Here is a 24,672-nt window from a genome sequence, read left to right as displayed (position 1 = left end):
TCCTTATTTTTGAAGGAAAAGCACTGTACTTTTCAATGAAGATAACTTTAAACTAGTCTTAACTTTAAAGAAATACACTCTATACATTGCTAATGTGGTAAATGACTATTCTAGCTGCAAATGTCTGGTTTTTGGTGCAATATCTACATAGGTGTATAGAGGCCCATTTCCAGCAACTATCACTCCAGTGTTCTAATGGTACAATGTGTTTGCTCATTGGCTCAGAAGGCTAATTGATGATTAGAAAACCCTTGTGCAATCATGTTCACACATCTGAAAACAGTTTAGCTCGTTACAGAAGCTACAAAACTAACCTTCCTTTGAGCAGATTGAGTTTCTGGAGCATCACATTTGTGGGGTCAATTAAACGCTCAAAATGGCCAGAAAAAGAGAACGTTCATCTGAAACTCGACAGTCTATTCTTGTTCTTAGAAATGAAGGCTATTCCACAAAATTGATTGCGTGACCCCAAACTTTTCAACGGTAGTGTATATACAACATATATGACATGATCTCCCTTTTTTAACTTTTGTTTTTCTTTCCTTGTAAACAAAACAAAATCACACTGTATATGTGTTGTCTGTCTAATTATAAATAACGCAGACGAGGCGTGTTGGCTGAGTTCTTGACGTTTACTTTCACAGCGTGCTCATAACCTCATTCTTAGCTGCCGGGTGGCGACATGCAACAACACTTTTCGGGGCTACCGCGCATGCTCGTCACTCCCGTTGCATGCTGGATAGTGTAGTTGTTATATTCCCTAGCTCATAACATCACATCTTTCCCCCTATAAAGAAATAATGTTAACTCAATAAAGTGTATTTCTTTTTTTAGCTTTAACTTTTCATTTTTTAGCATTGTAACCACATTTGCAAAGAACTTTTCTCTTTATAGAATTTTCTTTCAATAACGAAATAAAGTGCAAAAATGTCAAAGCATCATAACAAACAGTTATGTAAAATAGCAGCAGAAGTGCACTTTTTGGAGAGCTGTATTATTTTCAGTTTTGTGCCCAAGGGACTGATTTTATTTAACACTATATTATTATTATACACCTATAGTGATCACAGAGACAGGTTGTTTTTGTGTTACTGTATATTAAAGTTAAAGTTAAAGTACCAATGATTGTCACACACACACTAGGTGTGGTGAAATTTGTCCTCTGCATTTGACCCATCCCCTTGATGACCCCCTGGGAGGTGAGGGGAGCAGTGGGCAGCAGCGGTGCCGTGCCCGGGAATCATTTTTGGTGATTTAACCCCCAATTCCAGCCCTTGATGCTGAGTGCCAAGCAGGGAGGTAATGGGTCCCATTTTTATAGTCTTTGGTATGACTCGGCCGGGGTTTGAACTCACAACCTACCGATCTCAGGGCGGACACTCTAACCACTAGGCCACTGAGTAGGCTTATATTTGGCATTATATTTGTTTTTCTGAAAAATCCCACTTAATATATACTTTGGGTAACAACAGTCAATATGTATTTATTTTATTTTATTTTTTTAGGGGGGTAACAGTCAATATTTATTTATTAGATTTTTATTTTATTTCATTTTTTTTTTTTTTTCCATATACAACAACCTATCTGGACTCGATAAGAGAATCGATAAGGAATCGGTTCGATAAGAGGATTCGATAATAGGCTCAAACTCGATAATTTCTTATCAAACATCATCCCTACTGGTATGTTAATGTAACATATTATGGTAAGAGTCATTCAAATAACTATAACATATAGAACATGCTATATGTTTACCAAACAATCTGTCACTCCTAATCGCTAATCATTTCACACATAAGTCGCTCCTGAGTATAAGTCGCACCCCCGGCCAAACTATTAAAAAAAACTGCGACTTATAGTCGGAAAAATACGGTAATACACTTTTCCACCACTTCTGGCAGTAAAGACAATATCAAATAAAGTCATAATGAAGTTTCTTAGTGCAAAAATTATGACTAAAGTGGTGGAGCTGTATTTTCATTTGCACTTTACTTTTAATGACATATATGATTATTATTAATTTTTTATTATTTCTTATGAATCCCTCATTCTGCAGTATATTTGATAAGTATGTATTTTTGTAATCAGCCTGAATTAACCCTTGGTAATAATCTTGGTGATTAACACGTGGCTTCATAATATTTGACACGGTTTATCCTGTTAAACTGTAAGTAGGTTAGATTTAATTATTGAATATGATTAAAATCAGGGTGTAAGATTACTAATTCAGTGTTAATATTTGAGTGGGTCCTTGGCTCCTCTGTAGTGTAACAACATACTGGCCGTTGTTGAAGTTATTTACTTATTTTGTAGTATTTAGTGTTGTTCGGTATTTAGATCTAATTATTCTGAATTAATTTAATTTAATTATATTTGTTCATTTAAAAAACGTTCTCATTATTTCTGTTTTTTGTATCATTTAGGCACTTTGGGGCAGAGCTTTTCAACTGACAAGTTGAGTTCAAAACTTGGGAAATAACTATTTTAGGAAAAAATTCCTGTTGTAAAGAGGAACTTGGACCACACACATTGGCAGATCCTTGCATTGACATTTAAACCTTGCAAGCAAACAGAACACTGGGGTCCAAACTTGTGATTCACAGTACATAACTGAGGCCCCCCTTTAAAGCCAGGGTACTTAAGTTGAATTCTTTAACAAAAAAAAATTATAGTAGCATCTTCCAGTATACCGTAACAGTAATCATTTCTGAAAAAAATTGTACGTCTGCGTGCTGTCTGTGCCTTATAAGTATTTTAGTATATAAAACCCTGTGAGACAAACTCATCTGTCTTCGTTGCGGTGAACCCCCTCAGATCCAATCACAGGATTTATAGAAAGGAGGGGTTAGAAGCGGCAAAGAAAAAGATATATAGAGAAGAGCGTGCACGGTGCAAACTTGTTTTCCGTAAAGCACAGCTGCCAAACATCCACTTAGAAAGATCACAATACCTGCACTTGCTGTTTAAGCTTATGCTGCTAAAATACCCAAACAGAGGAAATCAGAGGAAGAAAAGACAGTCGTGTACGTCTAAAATAACCAAAGAGCCAAAACTAATAAATATTAGTCCGGCGTATTCAAGATGCATTGCGGGCCAGTCTTGGACAAACTTTGGACGCGCAAGTGGCTGTTTTCCTTCTAGACAGGCAATCTAATGTTACATTTACCTATATTTTGTGTGTATCTTTTTGCGTAGAGACATGTGTTACCGATACTCACACGATTGTTGTTCCATCTATCATAAGCAGAGACATAGTTTGTGGTTTTTGCATTAAGATTTTGCTAAATCTTTGTATAATATATTGCGATATTATAGCTCATAATTAGAGTAAAAAAACACGTACCTTTGACGACAACATTTATTTTCCGCAACTAAATACGAACTAAGGGATCCTTCGATGCAATTTCAGACTGTCAACCACCTATGCGTGTGCACCTACAGCTCTAGTGTGTGATTTTGTGCACTTCCAGAGAAGAGGAGACTGGTAGGGACTATCAGTGAGGTGCGCAGAGTGGGGTGTGGGATTTACAGTTAGAATTCTGCCTGGTGACACAAGATTCAAGTACCGGTACCCCAGTCCTCTCCTTTTTGGCATTATTTTCGCAATGTTATTCGGGTAACTTTTAGCTTGTTAACTTCAGATGCAGTCTGTAGTCATTTCTTCAACTTCTTTTGTTATACTAGTGGTCCATTTTAGACCCTCTCCTTTTCATCTTTTGGGCTATTCAACTGGTGGTTCACGAGTTTAGTTAAAAAAACTTGTGAGAGACTAACATTTTTGCAGCAGATTCTTACAATCACTAGAGAGCTGTCATAGATGCAGAAAGTCCTTAAAAACAGCAGAGCGCTCCTGTAACTCTGAGAAAATAAAATAAATAGACCAAAATAACGGTAGCTGGTTCCTTGAATATACAAAACTAGAATACACCTGGGTGGGCAAATGTTTTTTTTCCAGAATGGGACAGGCACATAAATTGTTTGTTGCCAGCTTGTTTTGGATAAATAAACCATGTTTTCATTTGAATTTGACTTTTTTTTGGCATTATGTTTTAAAACATAACCACTGGTTAGGGGTTAGGGGGTACTCGGCTAAAAAAAAGTTGCAAGTTGTACAAAGCACCATCAACCAGATTAATGAAAAATATGAAAACACAATACCGACTGAAAATTAAACATGATTAATCTGCTTTAATGCACAGTGGCCCTGTTAGTAAACACTTTATAAAAAATAAGGACTGTCAATCAAATTACTAAACAACAGAATAAGCCTTTGTCAAATCTTTAATTTAGTAAGACCTTGAACACTTCTGACAACGCAAGAGTTTCACCTGCGTTTGCATCAACCTTTCTAATGTGCATTATTGCCATCTACTGGATTGCAGTAGATGGCAGACCCACATTTGCTAATCTTTTTCCTCACCAGGATTGTTTGATTTATTTTAGGGCAGTCAATTTCAACAACGCATGTGATTAATCACAAATAATTATTGTATTAATCATGTATCAACGCAGATTAATTACCCTAATTGGGTTTGACTGTAAATGCTCCTTTACCTTCAGATCGGATGGTTATCGCTTAAAAAATAATGGGACTTTAGGTAATTTTTACCAAGTATTAATTAATTAATAGCAAATAAATTACATATATTTAATAAAAAAATATCTTTGTATGGTATTCTAATAATACAATTGCATTTGTGTCAAAATATTGTTTTTAAAGTTAATTTAGATTATGCAACAAAGTCATTTAATCCAAAAATAGGATTAATCTGATTAAAAAAAGGTAATCATTCAACAATACAAATTTCCATCCATCCACTTTCTACCGCTTATTCCCTTCGGGGTCGCGGGGGGCGCTGGAGCCTATCTCAGCTACAATCGGGCGGAAGGCGGGGTACACCCTAGACAAGTCGCCACCTCATCGTATTTATATATTTTCCTTTTCTGTACTGCAAGAGAATAGGTTTGCAGTATTTTGCAGTGTAAACTAAAATACCTTTACCAGTATTCTTACAAATGTACTAACATTTTTGCTGAACTTAGACTGCTGTGACAATATTGCTTCGCCTTAGCTGGGGTCTGTGTTCTAAAGCATGCTCTTTTGTCCACATAGCAACAGGATTTAGAGTCGTTGAAAAATTTGCTACTTTCGGTTTTAAACTCTTCGAGAAAATTTTGTATTTTTTAGCTTTAACTACGGTATATGTCGCTTACACACCACAAAACCAACCTACCCAACAGTTACTGTCATGACCTAATGTGCTGGCTCTGATTACGCCAACAAGGACATGTCGACACACAATATGTAACAAGAGAAGTTGTAATGTAAACCAGTGGACGCTTACATTTGGTCTCTTTATCATGATGTAAGAGCGCAGAGCGTCAACGTATGGTTGCTGTAACCTCTCCACAAGATCATGATCCTGCACATTTGGCCGATCTGGGGGAAAAAAAAAAAGATGTTAAAGCACAATAAATATCTTTTAAACATGCACAAACATTTTCCTACAGGCACATTTGGGTTGTCACAAAACCAGCATGTCAGTAGTCAATACAGATTCTCAATACTTTTTTGATACCACAATTAAAAAAAAACCCTGAACACATCTACTTTTAAATTAACTACTTAATTAAAAACAGCTTCAAACTGTCAAGTATTTAAGATCCCTGTGCTTCAACATCTTTTTGCACATTATTCAAATTGCAGTATCAGCTGCCAAGAGGTAACATACGTTAAAAAAAAGAATAGCAGTGTTCTATAGCCTCCCAGTATATCAATACAAACAATAATGTTTTCATAAATAACAATATTCAACTATTTTAAATTTTAAGTATATAAAACAAACGATATTGTTCTTAATATTCATAGCGTGACATCATCACGTAATTTGTAATGAAATAGACTAATAAAAAGTCTAAAACTTACACTTATTCCATCCATCCATTTTCTACCGCTTGTCCTTTTGGGGTCACAAGATTCAAATACCACAGTTTTAAGTCCTCTCCTTTTTGGCATTATTTTCGCAATGTTATTCGGGTAACTTTTAGTTTGTTAACTTCAGATGCAGTCTGTAGTCATTTCTTCAACTTCTTTTGTTATACTAGTGGTGTTCCTCAAGGGTCCATTTTAGGCCCTCTCTTTTTCATCATTTGGGCTCACGAGTTCAGTTCAAAAGACTAACATTTTTGCAGCAGATTCTTACAATCACGAGAGTGCTGTCATAGATGCAGAAGGTCCTTAAAAACAGCAGAGCGCTCTTGTAACTCTGAGAAAATAAGATAAATAGACCAAAATAAGAGTGTACTATAGAGGAAGCTGGTTCCTTGAATATACAAAATTAGAATACACCTGGGTGGGCAAATGTTTTTTTCCCAGAATGGGAGAGGCACATAAGTTGTTTGTTGCTAGCTTGTTTTGGATAAATAAACCATGTTTTCGTTTGAATTTGACTTTTTTTTGGCATTATGTGTTTACCACGCAGGAGTTAAGTGGTACTTGGCTAAAAAAAAAGTTGCAAGTTGTACAAAGCACCATCAACCAGAATAATGAAAAATACAAAAACACAATACCGACTGAAAATTAAACATGATTAATCGGCTTTAATGCACAGTGGCCCTGTTAGTAAACACTTTATAAAAAATAAGGACTGTCAATCAAATTACTAAACAACAGAATAAGCCTTTGTCAAATCTTTAATTTAGTAAGACCTTGAACACCTCTGACAACACAAGAGTTTCACCTGCGTTTCTATCAACGTTTCTAATGTGCATTATTGCCATTAGTGGATTGCAGCGAAACATTACAGACCCACATTTGCTAATCGTCGTAACATTCGTATATATATATATATACATATACATATATATATATATATGTATGTATATATATATATATATACATATATATATATATATATATATATATATATATATACATATATATATATATATATATATATATATACATATATATATACACATACATACACATATATATTTACATATGTATGTATGTATATGTTATGCCTTTTTGCTCTATTTTACAATTTTTTGTGTGTATGTAATTTCTAGTATGTGCCACCAGTCTATAAAAAAAAGAGCTGTGTCATGCAAATGGCCCCCAGGCCACACTTTGCGTTCCTGGTAAAATAAGTGTTCAAAGTGGGTGTTCAAAATGTTGCCAAACAAAGGAAGACAGTCTCTGTGGCCCCGTTTACACTGCACACCAAACCAGATTTTTTTTGCCCTCAAGTGAAAACATTTGGATTTTTTTGCCAGTTTAAACGCTCCAAAGTGCTTCAAATCTGATCTTCGCACGAGAAAAGCTGCAGACCGCCAGCGGAAGTGGATACTTCATCACAACATCTGGTTTGAGAGCAAAGTATTTCTGCGACAGCCAAATTTTCGGCGCATCACTAGTCAATGATGCGCAAATAATAGGCTTTATGTAATATATGAATATATATTTTTATTCCAAAGAAATATCGATTGTTAAAGGATGGGAATTACAGAATTCGGTCAACTTCCTTTGTTTTGACTTTATAGAACTGCGCATGCAAGTGACGTCGAGGCCACATTGGGATAACATTGGGGCCTGTCCGCATTAATACTGGCATCTGATAAAGATTACATTTTACCTGCAGTGGCAGCAGCCAGCGAGTAAAAATCAGATTTGGGCCACTTTGGCCTGCAGCGTAAACATGGTCTTTGATTTGTTTTCACTTATAGAAGTAATAAAGGTTGGGTTGCACACTTTTGGAGGTGTTCTGCACGCTAAGGTAATGCACACTCCCTGGGCTTGTGGTGGCGGATCTCCGCTTTCACTCAGGCGACAAATTATTATCTGGCAAAGCCACACCTACAGTGCCACAGTTGTATCATAATGTGTGTATGAGAGGGCGAACCGGAAGCACCAAATTTGCATTTGTGACTCAAATAGCTAAACTATGGGAAACACTAGCTCATTTTTTTCATCGGTGCAGAATTGACACATCTCGCAAAAGAAAAAAATTGTACAGTACTCAGTACTGTTGATATTGAAAAAAGCAGGACCTTAAGTATTTAAATGCGCGTTATCGATACTTTTGACAACACTACAGACAAATATGGTTCATGTTGTCTGATAAATATGAATTCTGTTTCTATTTTTTGGTGAGGATGAAAACCAACCTGCTGAAAATATGTTGATGGCAATAAGAAGAGCATATTCAGCTTCGTCCAACTGCAGATCATTCATTCCTTTAGAAAACTCAAAGATGGGATTGATGAACTCAAACTGAAGGCCTGTTGAGAAGAGGAATAAGACACATATGAGATGTCGACAGTAGTAGCATTTACTACTCCTGATGTTTTGAGTTACACTTCGTGTTTACAAACACACTCCCATAAATTAATTACAAGCGCAACTTTGGTGCGTTGACAAAAAATTGACTCGAGAACGAGTTACAGCCGAAGCAGAGGAAAAATACAGTAGTGTGTGTGCGCCACGCGGCTGTGTATGTGAGGCTTTGTTTCTATGTAGGGGACATGCATCGGGACGCGACGGACACAGAGTTTGCCGATTCAACACACGCATCTAGCCGTCCGATTCAGATTTTTTCTCTATGCTTCGTGCCTCTTAAGACCTCACTGTAGTTACCTCTAAACTAAACAAAATTGATGCTAGTTCACCATTTTGTTCTCTCTTTTTTTCCAAATAAGAATCGATAAGAAAACCAAAAAAGAACCAATCGTTAAGCAAAATCAAAAGAAACCGGAACAATCTTTTTAATTCCACACCCTATATGACACGATATCAACATTTCATAATACGGTTATCATGACCAAAATTTTCCTGGTGATCATTAGCATTGCAATGATATTGAATGTACTCAAAAAGTACTTATAGACACGCTGAAATCTTTTGACCACGTAATTTTTTTCAAAATAACAAAAAAAATAGACAGTTAGAAAAGCCACTATTTTGCATGTTTTGTGTTTCTTATGCTTAAGCTCCACATTAGGTCAGCCCAGAGCCTGGGGGTCTTCAAAACCCTCCTTAAGACCTACCTCTTCTCGCTGGCCTTTGACCTGAGCTGAGTCCGCCCACTAGGCCACCATTTCTAGTCCCCCCACTCCCACCCCTTCGCTTTAGTTTTATTTTTCAATTTGTCGCACTTTTATTATTATTATTTTTATTCTGCAAATTTGTACTTTTTATTCGACCCCTTTTACCGTATTGCATTTGCACTATCTTGTTCAGCACATTCATTGTTTATGTTCTTTGTCTTGTTTAGTTTTTTGCTCTATACTTTTTTAACCTGTAAAGCACTTTGGTTCAATTTAAAAGTTGTTGAAAACGTGCTATATAAATAAAGTTTAGTTGACTTGACTTGCCTATGCTTCACTGATAGTGTCTTAGTCTTGGTATTTTATCTGCTTTAATGGCTAAGCTTTTATTATTTGAAGTATTGATGTGTACTGTAGCACTTTAAATTGTATTTAAATAAAGAGTGCCCAACAAATACAATCTCATCAATGTCTCTTGTATTCATGTTAGCATTTAAGCTAGTGAGGTGGCGACAGTCAGTCCGTGAGTTTATCAAAGTGCAATTATCAATCAGAAATTTTTCAGTAATTTTAGTTTAAAACGGTAATACTACAAATCATCACAATCTGGGTTTTTTTTCTCTTAAAAAAAGTGATTGTTTACAATGAGCAAAATCTCACAAATCAAATTGGACAATGAAAATCCTTAGTCCAAGACAGCCCTACATTTTACACTTCATTATGTCCTCCAAGTGGCAATGCGTCAAGGAAAAACAAAGTCCTCACCATGGAGGTGAAATCCAACATCATACAAAACTCAGAGAGACAATAAATGCCCACAGATATTAGCCAAGCATTTATTCCCAACTGCTTGACTGCCTCAGCCCTCATTAAGATAAAGATTAGCAATGTTTATGAATGCTCGAGGAGTCATGGACTCTGTGTTGCTACAAGAAGATCTGGGTGTAGAGGAGGAGGTTATCTTTCCAGACTAGCCTGGGGAAAAAATATTTCAGACCGCAGAAGAGCCAGCAAGACAACCCCAGTCAGATCAAAAAGGATGTGTAGCGCAGAGCTTTTATTGTAAAGCCTGGAAATGAAATGTGTGACAGTTAGACGATGATGGATGTAAATAATGGTTTTAGAAAAGGAGCTTGCACAAGAAGTCCTTTCATTGCTGCTTCATTTAAATATTGCGTTAACTCTTTGTATTACTGTATTTTGTTAGTCCTTTATGTGTACAGTGTGAATGATTTAGGAATTAATTTAGGTATAATTTAGGTGTAAGAACATAAATGTAACCCAAAACCATTTGTATGTAAAAGCTTATTAACTAGTTAGCATCTGTTTTTCGGAAATAAACTATTTGGGGAAGCTGTCTCATAACAAAACAATTTCTTACATTGTATCTTTTGCAATAAATATTTGAAGAAAGGTTTTGCTTCTACATTAAACTTTAATCACTTGCATTAAATGACGAAAGAGTAATGGAATAAATGGCATTCTTATGCTGTTTCACAATGTCCATAAGCATCCATTAAAATGTACCTGCTTTTGCGAAATCCTCCTTATTATAGCTAAAATCCTTTAGAAACGTAATGCTCTCAATGGCAGGGTTGTATCGACGAGACGTCTCCAGCAGCATAATCTGATGAGGACAAGGAATATTATTGACTGTAAATATAGTCAAAATACTATACTGATTAAACAGTATTATTGAACAAAAGAGTAGAAAAGAATAGAAATATTGTGTAAGAAGTTGCAGGTGCTATGAATTGCGAGAAAAGTGGTTAAGATGTTTGTTAAAGAACGTGTTAGTCTGAAGCAACAACATTATTGTGTTAAAATAGAAACATGACAAACTTCTATGGTTGACGTCTTCAACAGCGCAATCTGGTCCTCCCTTGTGAGCTCGAGAAATCCAGGAAGCTGCTTGGCAAAATCCACAATCTCCTGGACCGACATGATTGCAAGCTCAGTGAAGTGGGCGAAACGCTGCTGACGCACTTCTCGGTTTTGCAGATCCTGATTCTGTGGCCATGGCTGTTTTTTTTTTGTTTTTTTTCACACACACAAAAGCATTCACTATGATTAATCACATGCACACCCACCATTCCCAAATACAAAATGACATTTGTTCTCATCATATTTCTTCTACCTATCTAGCTTCCAAAAAATAGATAACTCACATTTTTTTTTAATCAATACATTTTTAATTACCGTATTTTCCGGACCATAGGGCGCACCGGATTATAAGGCGCACTGCCGATGAGCGGGTCTAGTCAGGTATATTTTCACATCAAAGGGGTCATATTATTATTTATTTTTTTCTAAATGGAAAACACTTCCTTGTGGTCTACATAACATGTAATGGTGGTTCTTTGGTCAAAATGTTGTATAGATTATGTTTCACAGATCATCTTCAAGCCGCTTTCTGACAGTCGCTTTAGGATGCATCGTTTTGTGGGCGGTCTTATTTACGTGGCTCACCTTCTCCCCGTCATCTTTGTTGTAGCGGTGTAGCGTGCAAAGACGGGAGTGGAAGAAGTGTCAAAAGATGGAGCTAACTGTTTTAATGACATTCAGACTTTACTTAAGTCAATAACGGAGCAGCATGTCCTCATTCGTGGCTCACTAGTGCAATAACAACGCCGGAAATGTGTCCTGTGAAAAAACGTCCGACCGGAACGCTCTAATAACTAAAGTTCCTTGGGTGAATAATTTAAACTAACTATACCGGTATGTTTTAGCTCTTTCATGGCGAGTTTAGTGACAGAAAATAAGAACTTTACACTACTTTATATTACAAATGGCAACAGTGGAGGATGAATGTCCCATAACAAGAAGATAAAGAAAAAAAAGCTTATCGACTATGGTGTCGGCACGGACTACAATTGCAGACGCGCACACATTTTCAGGACTTATGCAGATCCCAAATACACATCAGCAGGTACCAGAAGGTAAGAAAAGTTGCTTTTGCATAATATTGCGAAACAAAACGTCAGATAATGTCTTACCTTATACACACACCATAATAATATTCGTATGTTGAAGCACAGTACAATCCATCAAGCGGTGCGGCTTCATAGCTTACCAAAGTCGTACTAAAACATTTTGATAGATTTTTGAGCGCTGTGTGTAATGTTCTATATTTTCAATGGAACGTATAAAATGTTGGTGTTGTTTACTTGTGTCATATTGCAGTCTACACGTATTTCTTAAGTGTGACTGCCATCATATTGCAGTCTGCACATATCTCTTATGTGTGACTGCCATCTACTGGTCACACTTATCATTTCCCCATGTACCAAATAAAATAGCTTCGAGGTCAGTAAGCACAACCAAAATTATTCCGTACATTAGGCGCATTGGGTTATAAGGCGCACTGTCGAGTTTTGAGAAACTGAAAAGGATTTTAAGCGTGCCTTATAGTCCGAAAAATACGGTAAATGGGATCTTGACAAATTCCCTCTTTTCTGACTTATAAACATTGTTGTATTCAATGTTAGATACTCGTGTAAAACAAAGTCAAAGCAAGGTTCATGCATTTTGGCGTGAGCTTGCACGCAGTTTCGGATGCCTCCGTTCAAGGGGTTTTGCAGACTGGCTACGTTGTGACATCATGGCGAGGTGGATGTACTTATTTGGACATTAAGTCAAATTCTCTGCTTTCACTGGAACTGAGGGGCCAGGCCCAACTCCTGAAAAACCAACCCCACACCATAATTCCTCCTCCACCAAATTTCACACTCAGCACAATGCAGTCCGAAATGTACCGTTCTCCTGGGAACCTCCAAACCCAGACTGGTCCATCAGATTGCCAGATGGAAAAGTGTGATTCATCACTCCAGAGAAGGCGTCTCCACTGCTCTAGAGTCCAGTGGCGACGTGCTTTACAACACTGCATCTGACGTTTTGCATTGGACTTGGTGATGTATGGCTTAGATGCAGCTGCTCGGCCATGGAAACCCATTCCATGAAGCTCTCTGCTGACTGTACGTGAGCTAATTGGAAGGTCACATGAAGTTTGGAGCTCTGTAGCAACTGACTGTGCAGAAAGTCTTTGCACTATGCGCTTCAGCATGAGCTGACCCCTCTCTGTCAGTTTACGTGGCCTACCACTTGGTGGCTGAGTTTCTGTTGTTCCCAAACTCTTCACTTTTCTTATAATAAAGTTGTGTAAATGTTCTGTTTTTGTATTGTGCATTATTATGGTACACTCTTTTATTGCTTCTGTCTCACTTTGGAATATTTAGGAGCGAGGAAATTTCCCCACTGGATTAGTTGCACAGGTGGCATCCTATGACAGTTCAATGCTGGAAATCACTGAGAGCGGCCCATTCTTTCACAAATGTTTGTAGAAACAGTCTCCATGCCTAAGTGCTTGATTTTATACACCGGGCCAAGTGATTAGGACACCTGATTCTCATCATTTGGATGGGTGGCCAAATACTTTTGGCAATATAGTGTATATCGGTTGGTAGCATCGCTATGGAAACGCTAAAAACTACCGGTACAACAAAGATGATGGGGAGGAGACGTTTCGAAGTGGAGCCAAGTAAATAAGACCACCTACAAACGACACCCTGAATAGACGGTCAGAAAGCGGCTTGAAGATGATCTGTAAAACATTATTCATACATTTTGACCAAAGAACTATCATTACATTTACGGCTGTGAATCTTTGAGCACCACATGATTTGATTAGATTATTAGGGGTAACAATTTGATTCTCGATTCAAAACGATTCTTGATTCAAAATCAATATTTCACCCTGTTAGTGATAGTGGATTTCCCTTTCGTGCAGCGTGTTTTTCCTTTTTCCATGGCCTGGTCAAACGACTTTGGGATCCGTCGGCTGCAATTTTGTCGGCGTGCGGGCGAAAAACTCTTATTTAACCAACCCAGAAGCGATGCCGCGGTTTGGCCACCGGAAAGAACACAGCATGACAGGTAAGGTGTCCACATTTAAGTTGTATTTAACAATAAGAAAAGAGGGGAAATGGTGTTACTGGTGTTCCTAATATAATGGCCTTGATAAGCGCCTGTGTAAATGTTTCGTGTTTCAATGTGTACACCTGTGGCTAATCGACATGTGCGCCCAATATATCTACAAAATACAATTTGTCTAAAAATATGGTGGGTGCGACTTAAAAAGAGGTGCGCTATATAGCCTGAAAATTACGGTGTACAGATTTACCCGGTCACAACATTAGGAACACCGACACACACTCTGATCGATTAAGACCTAAATGAAAAAAAAAAAGTTTATTTTAAAAGGTGCCGATTGTCTTTTTCGCCATCTCTGGGTGAAAGTTGGATGCCAGTTTACAAACGTATAGGTTTCTGGCCGTTACCCTCAACTATCCAGGTGAGAGGCATGATTTATAATATGGAATTAACTTTTACCAACTCAGAGGTGGTCAAGCAGTAGCAACAGCTCAACATGTCGATATAGCGTTAATATTCAGGGCACGAGATGTAAATGGAGTATTGTTTGTGTCTTTGGATGTTTTTCAGAGGGCTTTATGGGCTGCATTGTGAACTCTTGGGAACTATAACTTGTTAAAACAAATTGAATTTCAGCATGAAAATGCAGACATATTTATATACCGTCACTTTTGGTCGATCGAGGAAGGATCTTTTGTTACATTGCTTCTGCATAGCCACCAGCTTCTCGATCATTTCCTGCTGCTGTGGATCCAGTGTAGTTGTTTCTTGCGGAGGAGTGGGAGTGACCACTGTCGACGAACGGGCTGTTTCATCATCGTGCTGCTTCTTCATTTTCTTGCGCCGGATTTGCTCTTCAGAAAGAACACCTGTGTGCCAAAGGGGACGCGGGTTTCAGCAAAAAGCTCAGTCAAGTAACTCAGAATGAGTGTATTATTAGAAGTTGGTGCAGTAAAGGGCTTTAGAAGAATGTGGCACACAAACACTCACACTGCGCGAGCATGCCTGCCTCGCGGCACTTGCGCAGGCGACATTGCTGGCACTTGCGTCGCATGTACATGTCCATTTCGCAATGTCCGTTGTTCTTGCAGGAGTACTGGGCACTTTTGATGACACTGCGTCGAAAAAAGCCCTTGCAGCCCTCACAGCTCAGGACGTTGTAGTGGAAACCAGAGGCCTTGTCCCCACATACGCTGCACACCTCATTTCCCAGCATCTTCGGGGCAGGACCCTTCTTTCTCTTCACAGGCTGACCGTCTACACAATATCAGGTGAAGATGAACAAATCAGAAAATGATCTATTAAACAGTAATTATGTGTGACACCGTGTGGAAGTTTTTATTAAAGACTTAAGAGGTGTCGATATTTTTGCATTAATAATTATTAGTCATATTTAGCTTATGTTTTATAAATTCCATTAATCTAATTTCAAATCTCTAACGGTACATTCTCTGTATACATGGAGGCATCAGAACAGTGCCCCAATCTTTGTACTTAAAAAATACACTCTTCGATTCATTTTGGGTTTTTATATAGTGCTTTACAGTACCCAGCACAAAACCCAAAGCGCTTTACATTGTACGTCACATTCACACACACACTCATACACTGATGGTGGAAGCTGCAATGACTTACCACGACCCATTAGGAGTAAAGTGGTTGAAGTGTCTTGCCCAAGGACACTACAGCCGTGACTCGAATGGCACAAGTACATTTAGCTGCGGCCGCAGACACTCTTAAGTCGCGCCCACTTTAAATTTAAGTCGCACCTACTTTATTCAAATCGTATCAAACTTTATTTAGGAAGCATTATAAAGTAATGCAACACAAAGTGCTTTACAGACTTAAAAACAATACCCGATGACCCAGATCCCCCATTATCGCACACACAAACAAAAAAACAAACACACACACACACACACACACACACACACACACACACACACACACACACACACACACACACACACACACACACACACACACACACACACACACACACACACACACACACACACACACACACACACACACACACACAGGCACATATATGAACAAATTAATGCATGGCTGAGTACAGAGGAGACACGTGAGTAAACACAATCACAGAAGCCATATGCACCAGGTCGTCATCAAACCACCAAAACGCTGACACAAAGCGCCCCCACAGCACGGCTGATAACCCCTGATGGATATGGCTCCCTCTGAGACTTTAGGTCTAAGTCGTGTCCACTTTAGGTCTAAGTCATGACCAGGGTTAGGTTTGGGTTTTGGTTAGGGTGAAAGTGAGATTTGGGTTTTGGTTAGGGATAGGTTTTGGTTAGGGTTAGGGTTGCATAGAATCAGCCAAAAAATAGCAATACATTCAACAATCAAAATAATAACAACCATGTTGCGTTGCATTAGCCATCTTGGATTAAGTTACAAATAAAGTGTCCACTCTCGACTTGTCAGGGCCACTAAGGGCAAGTCTCTAAGAGAGAAGGGAATGGCTGCGGCTGCTGACACTGTAAGTCACGTCCACAACGTTATCCAAGATGGCTAATGCAACGCGCCATGGTTGTTTTTTCGGTTGTTGAATGTATTGCTTTTTTGGCTGATAATATGCAACCCTAGCTCCAACGCTAACCAAAACTATTTTTAGCAGTATTTTTCTTTATTTATATCTAATTTCCATGTTATGTATTGTCTGTCTAGCTTCACTTCCGTTTAAGAAACACTCCACGTCCGTTGTCATCACCCATGAGGATAAGCTATACCCTTCTCAGGTATAGCTTCGAACCAGGAACCCTGAAATTGCAGGCACAGCCGCCTTACCAGCTGAGCCACACGCCCCCATTTTGCGCATGCATGGACTAATTTTGCTTGTGCGTGACATCTTTTTGTCCGCAAGTTGAAACCAATCTGAGGCAGTGTAAAGCGTTTAAAAGTGACCAATCAGAAAGGAGTGAAGTTGTTGGGCCGTGTATTCAAAGCCTGCCCCTATATACCAAAAGGGTAAAACGTGCGTAAAGAAAGACACTGCAAGTGCAAAAAGACGCCGTATAAGGGCAAAAAAACGCTGCGGTAGCAAAAAAGATGTCGCAGAGTGTGATTAATACGCACAAGATTTTCAGCACTGTTCTGACGCCATATTTGCCCTCTTCTTGGGCTTGACTGACAGCAACAGTACTCCCATTCGGCAAAAAAAAATAGTATGAGGCCGCAGCGAAAAAGAGATCCCCCTCTGTCACAAAATTTGGCCAGTGAGGAATAGGGATTGGAAGAATTATGTCTTACAAATATTTATTATAAACTAAATACGTATCAATGTGTGTTTATGGTTTGTACAAGTTTGAATGTTGTTAATATACTGTATCTGCCGCTAATATATGGAAAAATATACTTTTTTCTTTAAGAAATTAGTGGGCGCGGCTCAAGTATCGCTCTATAGCTGGAAAATACGGTATATAAGAATTCATCCAAAATTAGGTTAAGTGCGGCTTATATTTAAGTGCGCTCTATAGCCCGGAAAGTATGATAATAGTTGTTTTGTACAGACTTTGTATTTATAAAAAGTGTCAAAGTGTCTAAAGGCTTTGTGTAACCTACCAACTAACGCACATATAGTTTGAAAACCAATACTTTAAGAAACTCTGTAATAATAATTAACACAATCTTTAGAACTGAACTAGTTTTAAGAGTTTTCTTTTACCTATGCTGGTGGATGTGTCACCCGCTGCAGGGTCGGGTTTGGTGTCACTTGACTCTACTGGCATATGGCTGTTCATCCCAGTCATAGCGGGGCCATTATGAGGCGGGGCATGGAAATCATCTGGCTGGGACAAGTCACTAAGAGATACCAGTCTTCCATGCTTCATTCTGGTGCCGCCATTGCTCTCCTCAACCATGCAGTCCAGCTGCAGCTCTGCAGCATTGTCAAACACTTTACTCTCATCTGGACACAAAGCAACTCACTTATTTTCACAAAACATATATTTTAGAAGACTCTTCATTACTATGCACAATATACAGTATAATGTTTCACAACAGGTGCATAGTGTTATTTATATCTTGATCAAATAATAGCTCATAAAAACAAGCAACCTTACCATGACCAACATCTGGGATATCAGTCACAGACAGCGTTGACATCTTCTATACAGCAGGTTGTCATAACGAAACCGTGTACCTGTGGGGGGAAACAAAAACAATCAAAATCAATAAATAATGAGGGCTGTATTGAGGAATGTGGGTCTTGCTCAAAGGGAAATATTAACGGGACCCTTTGCTGAAAGAAAAAAACGGAGTCTATTTAGAGGAGACCAAAGTCAAACTGTCTGGCTGGTAAAAAAAATATGCCTCAGGCTCATACAAAGGAAAGCATTGTGGAAACCAGGGGTGAGCATAGATTTCTGATCATTAAAAAAGTTTTCAATGATTGGGAATGTTTGTATCAAGAACAGTCGTGTGTGGACAGTTACTGTATTTCCAAAAACTAACACATTAAATACTAGTAGGTCCTGTTCTTGAAAGTTCTGGTAATTAGTTTGTAATGCAATACCTTTAAATTGCCTTAATGTGTTACTTTTACACTTCTCTTAAACAGTGGACATTTCCGGAGAAAATACACGTCTTAAAGTAACTATCAGAGGGCGCATAAAATTCCAACACAACTGGTTGGATGCAAAGGCATATAAAACGTGAGGTAAATGTACAGTACTTGTAGAAGGCTGCAATAACTAATTTTGACTAATTTGATTAGAAATAAAGCTTCAATGTATGTTTTGTTGCTGTAATTAACTGTTTAATGAGTGTAACTAATAAAAATTTATAAAATTGGGACACAGAGTGCTTGCTTGGTATGTTAAGTAAGCGGACATAGTTTCAACAAAGTCGCTGCAATAGAGCTGTAGTGTGGTGGCTAAAATTTCATTATTGCACATATGTAAAAGTGAAATTTTATTCATGATGATGTGAACTTACTAAGGAAAAAACAACAACGAATGTTATGGCAAGTAGAAAAATCGTTAATTTCAAATATTTTCCTTTAAGAGGAACCACACTTTTTGGGGGGGAATTTTGCCTATCGTTCACAATAGGCACAATATTTTACGAGAGGGGGATGTTTAAAAATAATTTTAAAAATGCTTGGACGATGCGGCTAATGGGAGTCGTTGTAGCCTTTAAAGCCCTCGAAAACAACTTCAAAACCCTACATCAATGTTTTATATACACACTGCAAGTCTATATATAATGTAGTAACAGACACGTTCATAACAATATGTATGTTCAATGGTCATTTTTATCATTGCCGGAACCAATTCCTCTGCGCATTTATTTCCATTTCCATAACAGCGCACTTCCGACTTCTGGCAACAACTATCTGTGCTATTTCTGGAAACAAAGACGTGTGGGTATTCTAATGACTATTTTTGGAAAAATGAGGATTCACAACCTTATATTTTTTTAATCTGAATATATAGAGCAGTGGTTCTCAAATGGGGGTACACGTACCCCTGGGGGTACTTGAAAGTATGCCAAGGGGTACGTGAGATTTTTTTTAAATATTCTAAAAATAGCAACAATTCAAAAATCCTTTATAAATATATGTATTGAATAATACTTCAACAAAATATGAATGTAAGTTCATAAACTGAACATCAAATCAAGTAGGCTATTCCATTCATTACCATAAAGCCAGAGTTTCCCCCATGCCATGATGGTTTGACCCTCTCTAAAATGTCTGTCAAGAAGAACTGTGAAAAGAAATGCAACAATGCAATATTCAATGTTGACAGCTAGATTTTTTTTGGACATGTTCCATAAATATTGATATTAAAGATTTATTTTTTTGTGAAGAAATGTTTAGAATTAAGTTCATGACTCCAGATGGATCTCTATTACAATCCCCAAAGAGGGCACTTTAAGTTGATGATCACTTCTATTTGTAGAAATCTTTATTTATAATTGAATCACTTGTTTATTTTTCAACAAGTTTTTAGTTATTTGTATATCTTTTTTTCCAAATAGTTCAAGAAAGACCACTACAAATGAGCAACATTTTGCACTGTTATACAATTTAATAAATCAGAAACTGATGACATGATGCTGTATTTTACTTCTTTATCTCTTTTTTTCAACCAAAAATGATTTGCTCTGATTAGGGGGTACTTGAATTAAAAAAATGTTCACAGGGGGTACATCACTGAAAAATGGTTGAGAACCACTGATATAGAGGATGAACTACTGCTTATAGAAGCCAGAACGAAGGAAAGAGTGAGACGTTAGAGCAGACGGAAGCCGAGAGAGTGAGGTGAAAGTGACTTGAAGCTGCAAAATGTGGAATTTGAAGCCAATCTATTTTTACATAAATGGAGTGCTTACCCAAATAAACTAGAAAAAATGTCCCTGGCCAGCTGGCCCAAACAGACAACTGTCCATCGAGTGAGTCAAACTTTATAATGATCATGATACAAGCAGCATGTCGTGTGTATCAAGACAGACAGCATATGCTGTCTGGCTAGCTGTGTACAAACAAAAATGAAATGTGGGCTAATACTTTACAGATACTGTAACATGATTGTTCACGTTTTTCAAGTCAGTGCAGAATGTTGTCATATAGCAATGTGTTGTGCATTACAAACTCAAACGTGTTTTGTGTTGATGCAGTTCCTATCTTATCTCTTTCCGTAGATAGCTTTTACGGTTAATACCGTAGCACACCGATGTGTTACTACGGTAGAGAGAGTTCCTCAGTGTTCGCAATTACAATAACAATGTCGCTACAGTTTGGGTTATTGTACAGGCTACAGAACATAAATGAAGTACAGTGGCCTAGTGGTTAAAGTGTCCGCCCTGAGGTCGGTAGGTTGTGAGTTCTAACCCCGGCCGAGTCATACCAAAGACTATAAAAATGGGACCCGTTACCTCCCTGCTTGGCACTCAGCATCAAGGGTCGGAATTGAGGGTTAAATCACCAAAAATGATTCCCGGGCACGGCACCGCGGCTGCACACTGCTCCCCTCACCTCCCAGGGGGTGAACAAGGGGATGGGTCAAATGCAGAGGACAAATTTCACCACATCTAGTGTGTGTGTGACAAGGATTGGTACTTTAACTTTAACTTAACTTATTGTTGACGGTTTTTGAATGCATTTATAAAGTGATTTAGAGGTAACATTGATTGCTCCCATTAGCTGCATTGCTAGACACCAAGAACAAGTCGATTTTTGGATGTTAGAATGCAAAAAAATAAATAATAACTTTTGTCTTCTATTCTCTCATAATGATTGTGAACGATAGGCAAAATTCATTAAAAAAAAGTGTAGTTCCCCTTTTTGGGGGACGGCGTGGCGAAGTTGGGAGAGTGGCCGTGCCAGCAATCTGAGGGTTACTGGTTCAATCCCCACCTTCTACCATCCTAGTCACGTCCGTTGTGTCCTTGAGCAAGACCCTTCACCCTTGCTCCTGATGGGTCTGGTTAGCGCCGTGCATGGCAGCTTCCGCCATCAGTGTGTGAATGTGTGTGTGTGAATGGGTGAATGTGGAAAATAGTGTCAAAGCGCTTTGAGTTCCTTAAAAAGGTAGAAAAGCGCTACACAAGTACGACCTATTTACCATTTTAAAAGGGCACCTACGATGATTTGAATTTACATTTATAACACTTCGTTGTGGTCTAAATTAGTGTTTAACTGTAGGGCCAGGGCCAATTTTTGGGCCGCCAAAAATATTTATTTCTCAGCTGTGGTCCATATGGGCCGCAGCGGTACTCAGTTGTAATACACCGTTCCATCACCTGTGGCAGTAATGACAATATCAAACAAACAAATGAAGTCCGGCGCTAAAAAAGTTTCTTAAGCGCAGAAATTATGACTAAAGTGGTGAAGCTGTATTTACATTTGGACTAAAATTGTATTGACAGTTTATTTAAGGAACATATTTTGTATTATTTATTCAGAATTTATTCATTTTAGCACTGCAGCATTGTACGTAAATGTATTTTTCATCAGTTTTTATGAGTCCCTTCTTATGCAGTATATTTGATTAGTATTCATTTTTGTAATCAACCTGACCTTAAGCCTTGGTGTTGGTAATAATATTTGTGATCAACACATGGTTTCAATTCATTTGTCAAGGTTTATTTTGTTAAACTATAAGTAGGTTAGATATAATTATTGAATACGATTAAAATCAAGAGTAAGATTACTAATTCAGTGTCAATATTTGAGTGGGTCTTGAGCTGGACTGTACTGTGAAAAAGCTGCTTACTGTGGTAGAATCATCTAGTTAAGGCAGGAGTCTTCAACGTTCAAATGTCTGTGATTTGTATTTATTGGCTTCTTTCAAAAGTAGGGGAAAACACATCGGAAATCACATTTTTGGTTATAAAATAAGATCTTTTATTTTTGGACCGTATTGCCCAGCCTTAAGTGATTATTAATAGAATTTTCTAAACCGTAACATGAATCGAGGGCATCTTTAACCCTGATTATAAGAAAAGGCACACAGAAAAGCAGAAATGAAACTTTGTCATGTGCATTCAGGAAATTCTAATCAGCAGACCCAGACATGATCTTTGCTGCTCCTATTTTGCTGTCTCCATCTATTTGTAAAATCTAAAGAATTGGTGAAACCTCAAAGGGCCTGATTTTTTACTACGATCTAAATACCTTGCGCTAAACAGTGTGTAAAATCTATCAAATAGTGTGTACTATGAGTGGCCGTGTCGCTTGCAATTTACTAACACTGCGTATGCAATTGAAAAGTGGTGCAGACCGCTTTATTTAAATGAAGAATTTGCGTGTACTATAAGGGGGGCATCACCACGGAGACACTCATTTACTCCACATTAATTTTATGATGCTCCTTCCTCCCTGTCATGTTGTGCTATGTATTTCAAATAAGCAGGCAACATCAACCACTTTTTTGGGGCATTTTAGAAGCAGTTGTGCAGTGCATTCAAAATGACACTGTTTTATTTATCTTTTTTTTAATTTGTTATTGCTGAAGGTTTCTCATTGGCGTGAGGCTGTACTTACTCCGCACAAGACACAAAAAAATGCATACTACAATTTTTGTCATAAAATAAACATTTTATTAATTCATATGCGAAAAAAAAAAGATTGTTATTTAAAAAAATGTAAGGGACACCAAAACGCATCAATTGAATTTGTTTTAATGAGCCCTTTGGGTGGTCTAACAACTATAAAATAATAACATGATATTGCTGAATTGACGATATGTCTTAATATTTTTTTATTTCTGACTGTCCAAAATGTTGACACACACACATTGAACGGAGGATTGTCGTTAGTTCATCGTCTTGCTTTGCAGCGTGAGCATGGATCCTGCAGCCGACTCTGGAACTGTCAGTTTGCAAGTCCTTCTGACAGGTGCTAAATAAAACGCAAAATAGTGATCGAGAACGATGATGAGTGTTAATAAATCACATTGCGTGTGCTAAATAACTATATTTGCATCTTCTCCTCTCAGTATTGTGGGCGTTTTGATGATCAGTATATATTTTTTATATTGTTGAAGACAGAGACACAAAATGGATTGCAGGCCTTATTCTGCTCTGCCATTCTGACCCTTTGCACACTTTTAGTAGATCAGTTTGCATGTGCTATCAAGTTTGCACGTTTTAGTACACGCAAACCTTTATTAAATCCGTCCCAAGGAGTATTGAGACACAAAAATCTACCAAATGTGCACGGTTTAAGTTTACTATAAAATTACTACCGTATTTCCTTGAATTGGCGCAGGGAATATAGTATTCGCACGTCTAGAATTACTGCCGGGTCAAACTCGTTTCTCAAAATAATTAACGCATGCTTGGCCTTATCGCCGGTTTATTATTGAAGCTGGATCAAATTCGTTTCGCAAAATATTAATTTTATTATCGCACGTCTGTAATTTTCGCCGGGTCAAACTCGTTTCGCAAAATATTTAGCATATGGCTAGAACTTCCACCGGGTCAAATTCGTTACGTCACGAGTGACGCATCTGTCCTCATTTTCAAAATGGAGGAAACTGCTTTCAGTAGTTTACAATCGCACAAAGGAAAAAAGATAAAGAGCTTTTCAGTAGGATTTAAGGTCCAAGCTATTGAATACCTGTACAGTATGCTAAAGAGAACAGTAAGCAGCTATGTTTTATTAATATACCGTAGCTGCGTGTGTGAAATACTGTATAAGTCATTAAATGACTCCCGCCTCCTGGTGGTAGAGGGCGCTGCCGCGCTAGTGATCCTTCTTGCGACTTCCGGTACTGCAGAAGAAGTGAACACACGCAGCAAGAGATTTTTTTTTCTGTCCTCTGCCTGAACTTTTAAAATGGAGGATTACATACATAAAATAAAACAGTTTTCTAAACTGGACTTTCAATCGAAGCAGGAGGTAATAATTAAAGGAATATCTCCATCGAAACAGAGACTTTTAAAACTGAAGAAAGAAAATAAGGAAGACTTCTATAAACAAGTTATCGATGCTTTTGGTCAGAAGGAGCTGCAAATGGACTCCATTTATAAGTACAGGTAAGACCATAATAACGTTTTTTTTAATTAAATGTGCTTTTCATGATGGTATGCTTACATCACACTCAAAGCGCACGCCTACATTTTATGGATTCCTTTTGGTAAACGCCGGAGTGAGAAGAGGTTTTAAAATAATTACCGCATGCACGGCCATCCCGCCGGTTTCCGGTAAACGCAGGT

General features: G+C 37.9%; 1 protein-coding gene across 3 annotated transcripts in view; it reads right to left on the bottom strand.

Moving 5' to 3' along the window:
- The window catches only part of nr1h3 (nuclear receptor subfamily 1, group H, member 3), a 55,424-nt gene that overhangs the window by 4,495 nt on the left and 26,257 nt on the right, over positions 1-24,672 (bottom strand). For 2 of the 3 annotated variants that reach the window (XM_062032818.1, XM_062032828.1), the window contains exons 3-10: positions 18,069-18,148; positions 17,672-17,914; positions 14,968-15,234; positions 14,641-14,846; positions 10,891-11,070; positions 10,576-10,675; positions 8,170-8,283; positions 5,346-5,440 (exon numbers count right to left, since the gene is read on the bottom strand). In XM_062032818.1, coding sequence (XP_061888802.1) covers positions 5,346-5,440; positions 8,170-8,283; positions 10,576-10,675; positions 10,891-11,070; positions 14,641-14,846; positions 14,968-15,234; positions 17,672-17,914; positions 18,069-18,111 — 1,248 coding nt within the window. In that variant the 5' untranslated portion in view covers positions 18,112-18,148. The remainder of the gene's footprint in view (positions 1-5,345; positions 5,441-8,169; positions 8,284-10,575; positions 10,676-10,890; positions 11,071-14,640; positions 14,847-14,967; positions 15,235-17,671; positions 17,915-18,068; positions 18,149-24,672) is intronic. The other variant, XM_062032837.1, reaches the window with a different exon arrangement.

This window comes from Entelurus aequoreus, linkage group LG02 (assembly GCF_033978785.1).
Source record: "Entelurus aequoreus isolate RoL-2023_Sb linkage group LG02, RoL_Eaeq_v1.1, whole genome shotgun sequence".
NCBI classification, from domain to species: Eukaryota; Metazoa; Chordata; class Actinopteri; order Syngnathiformes; family Syngnathidae; genus Entelurus; species Entelurus aequoreus.
This window is presented reverse-complemented; position numbering and strand designations above follow the sequence as displayed.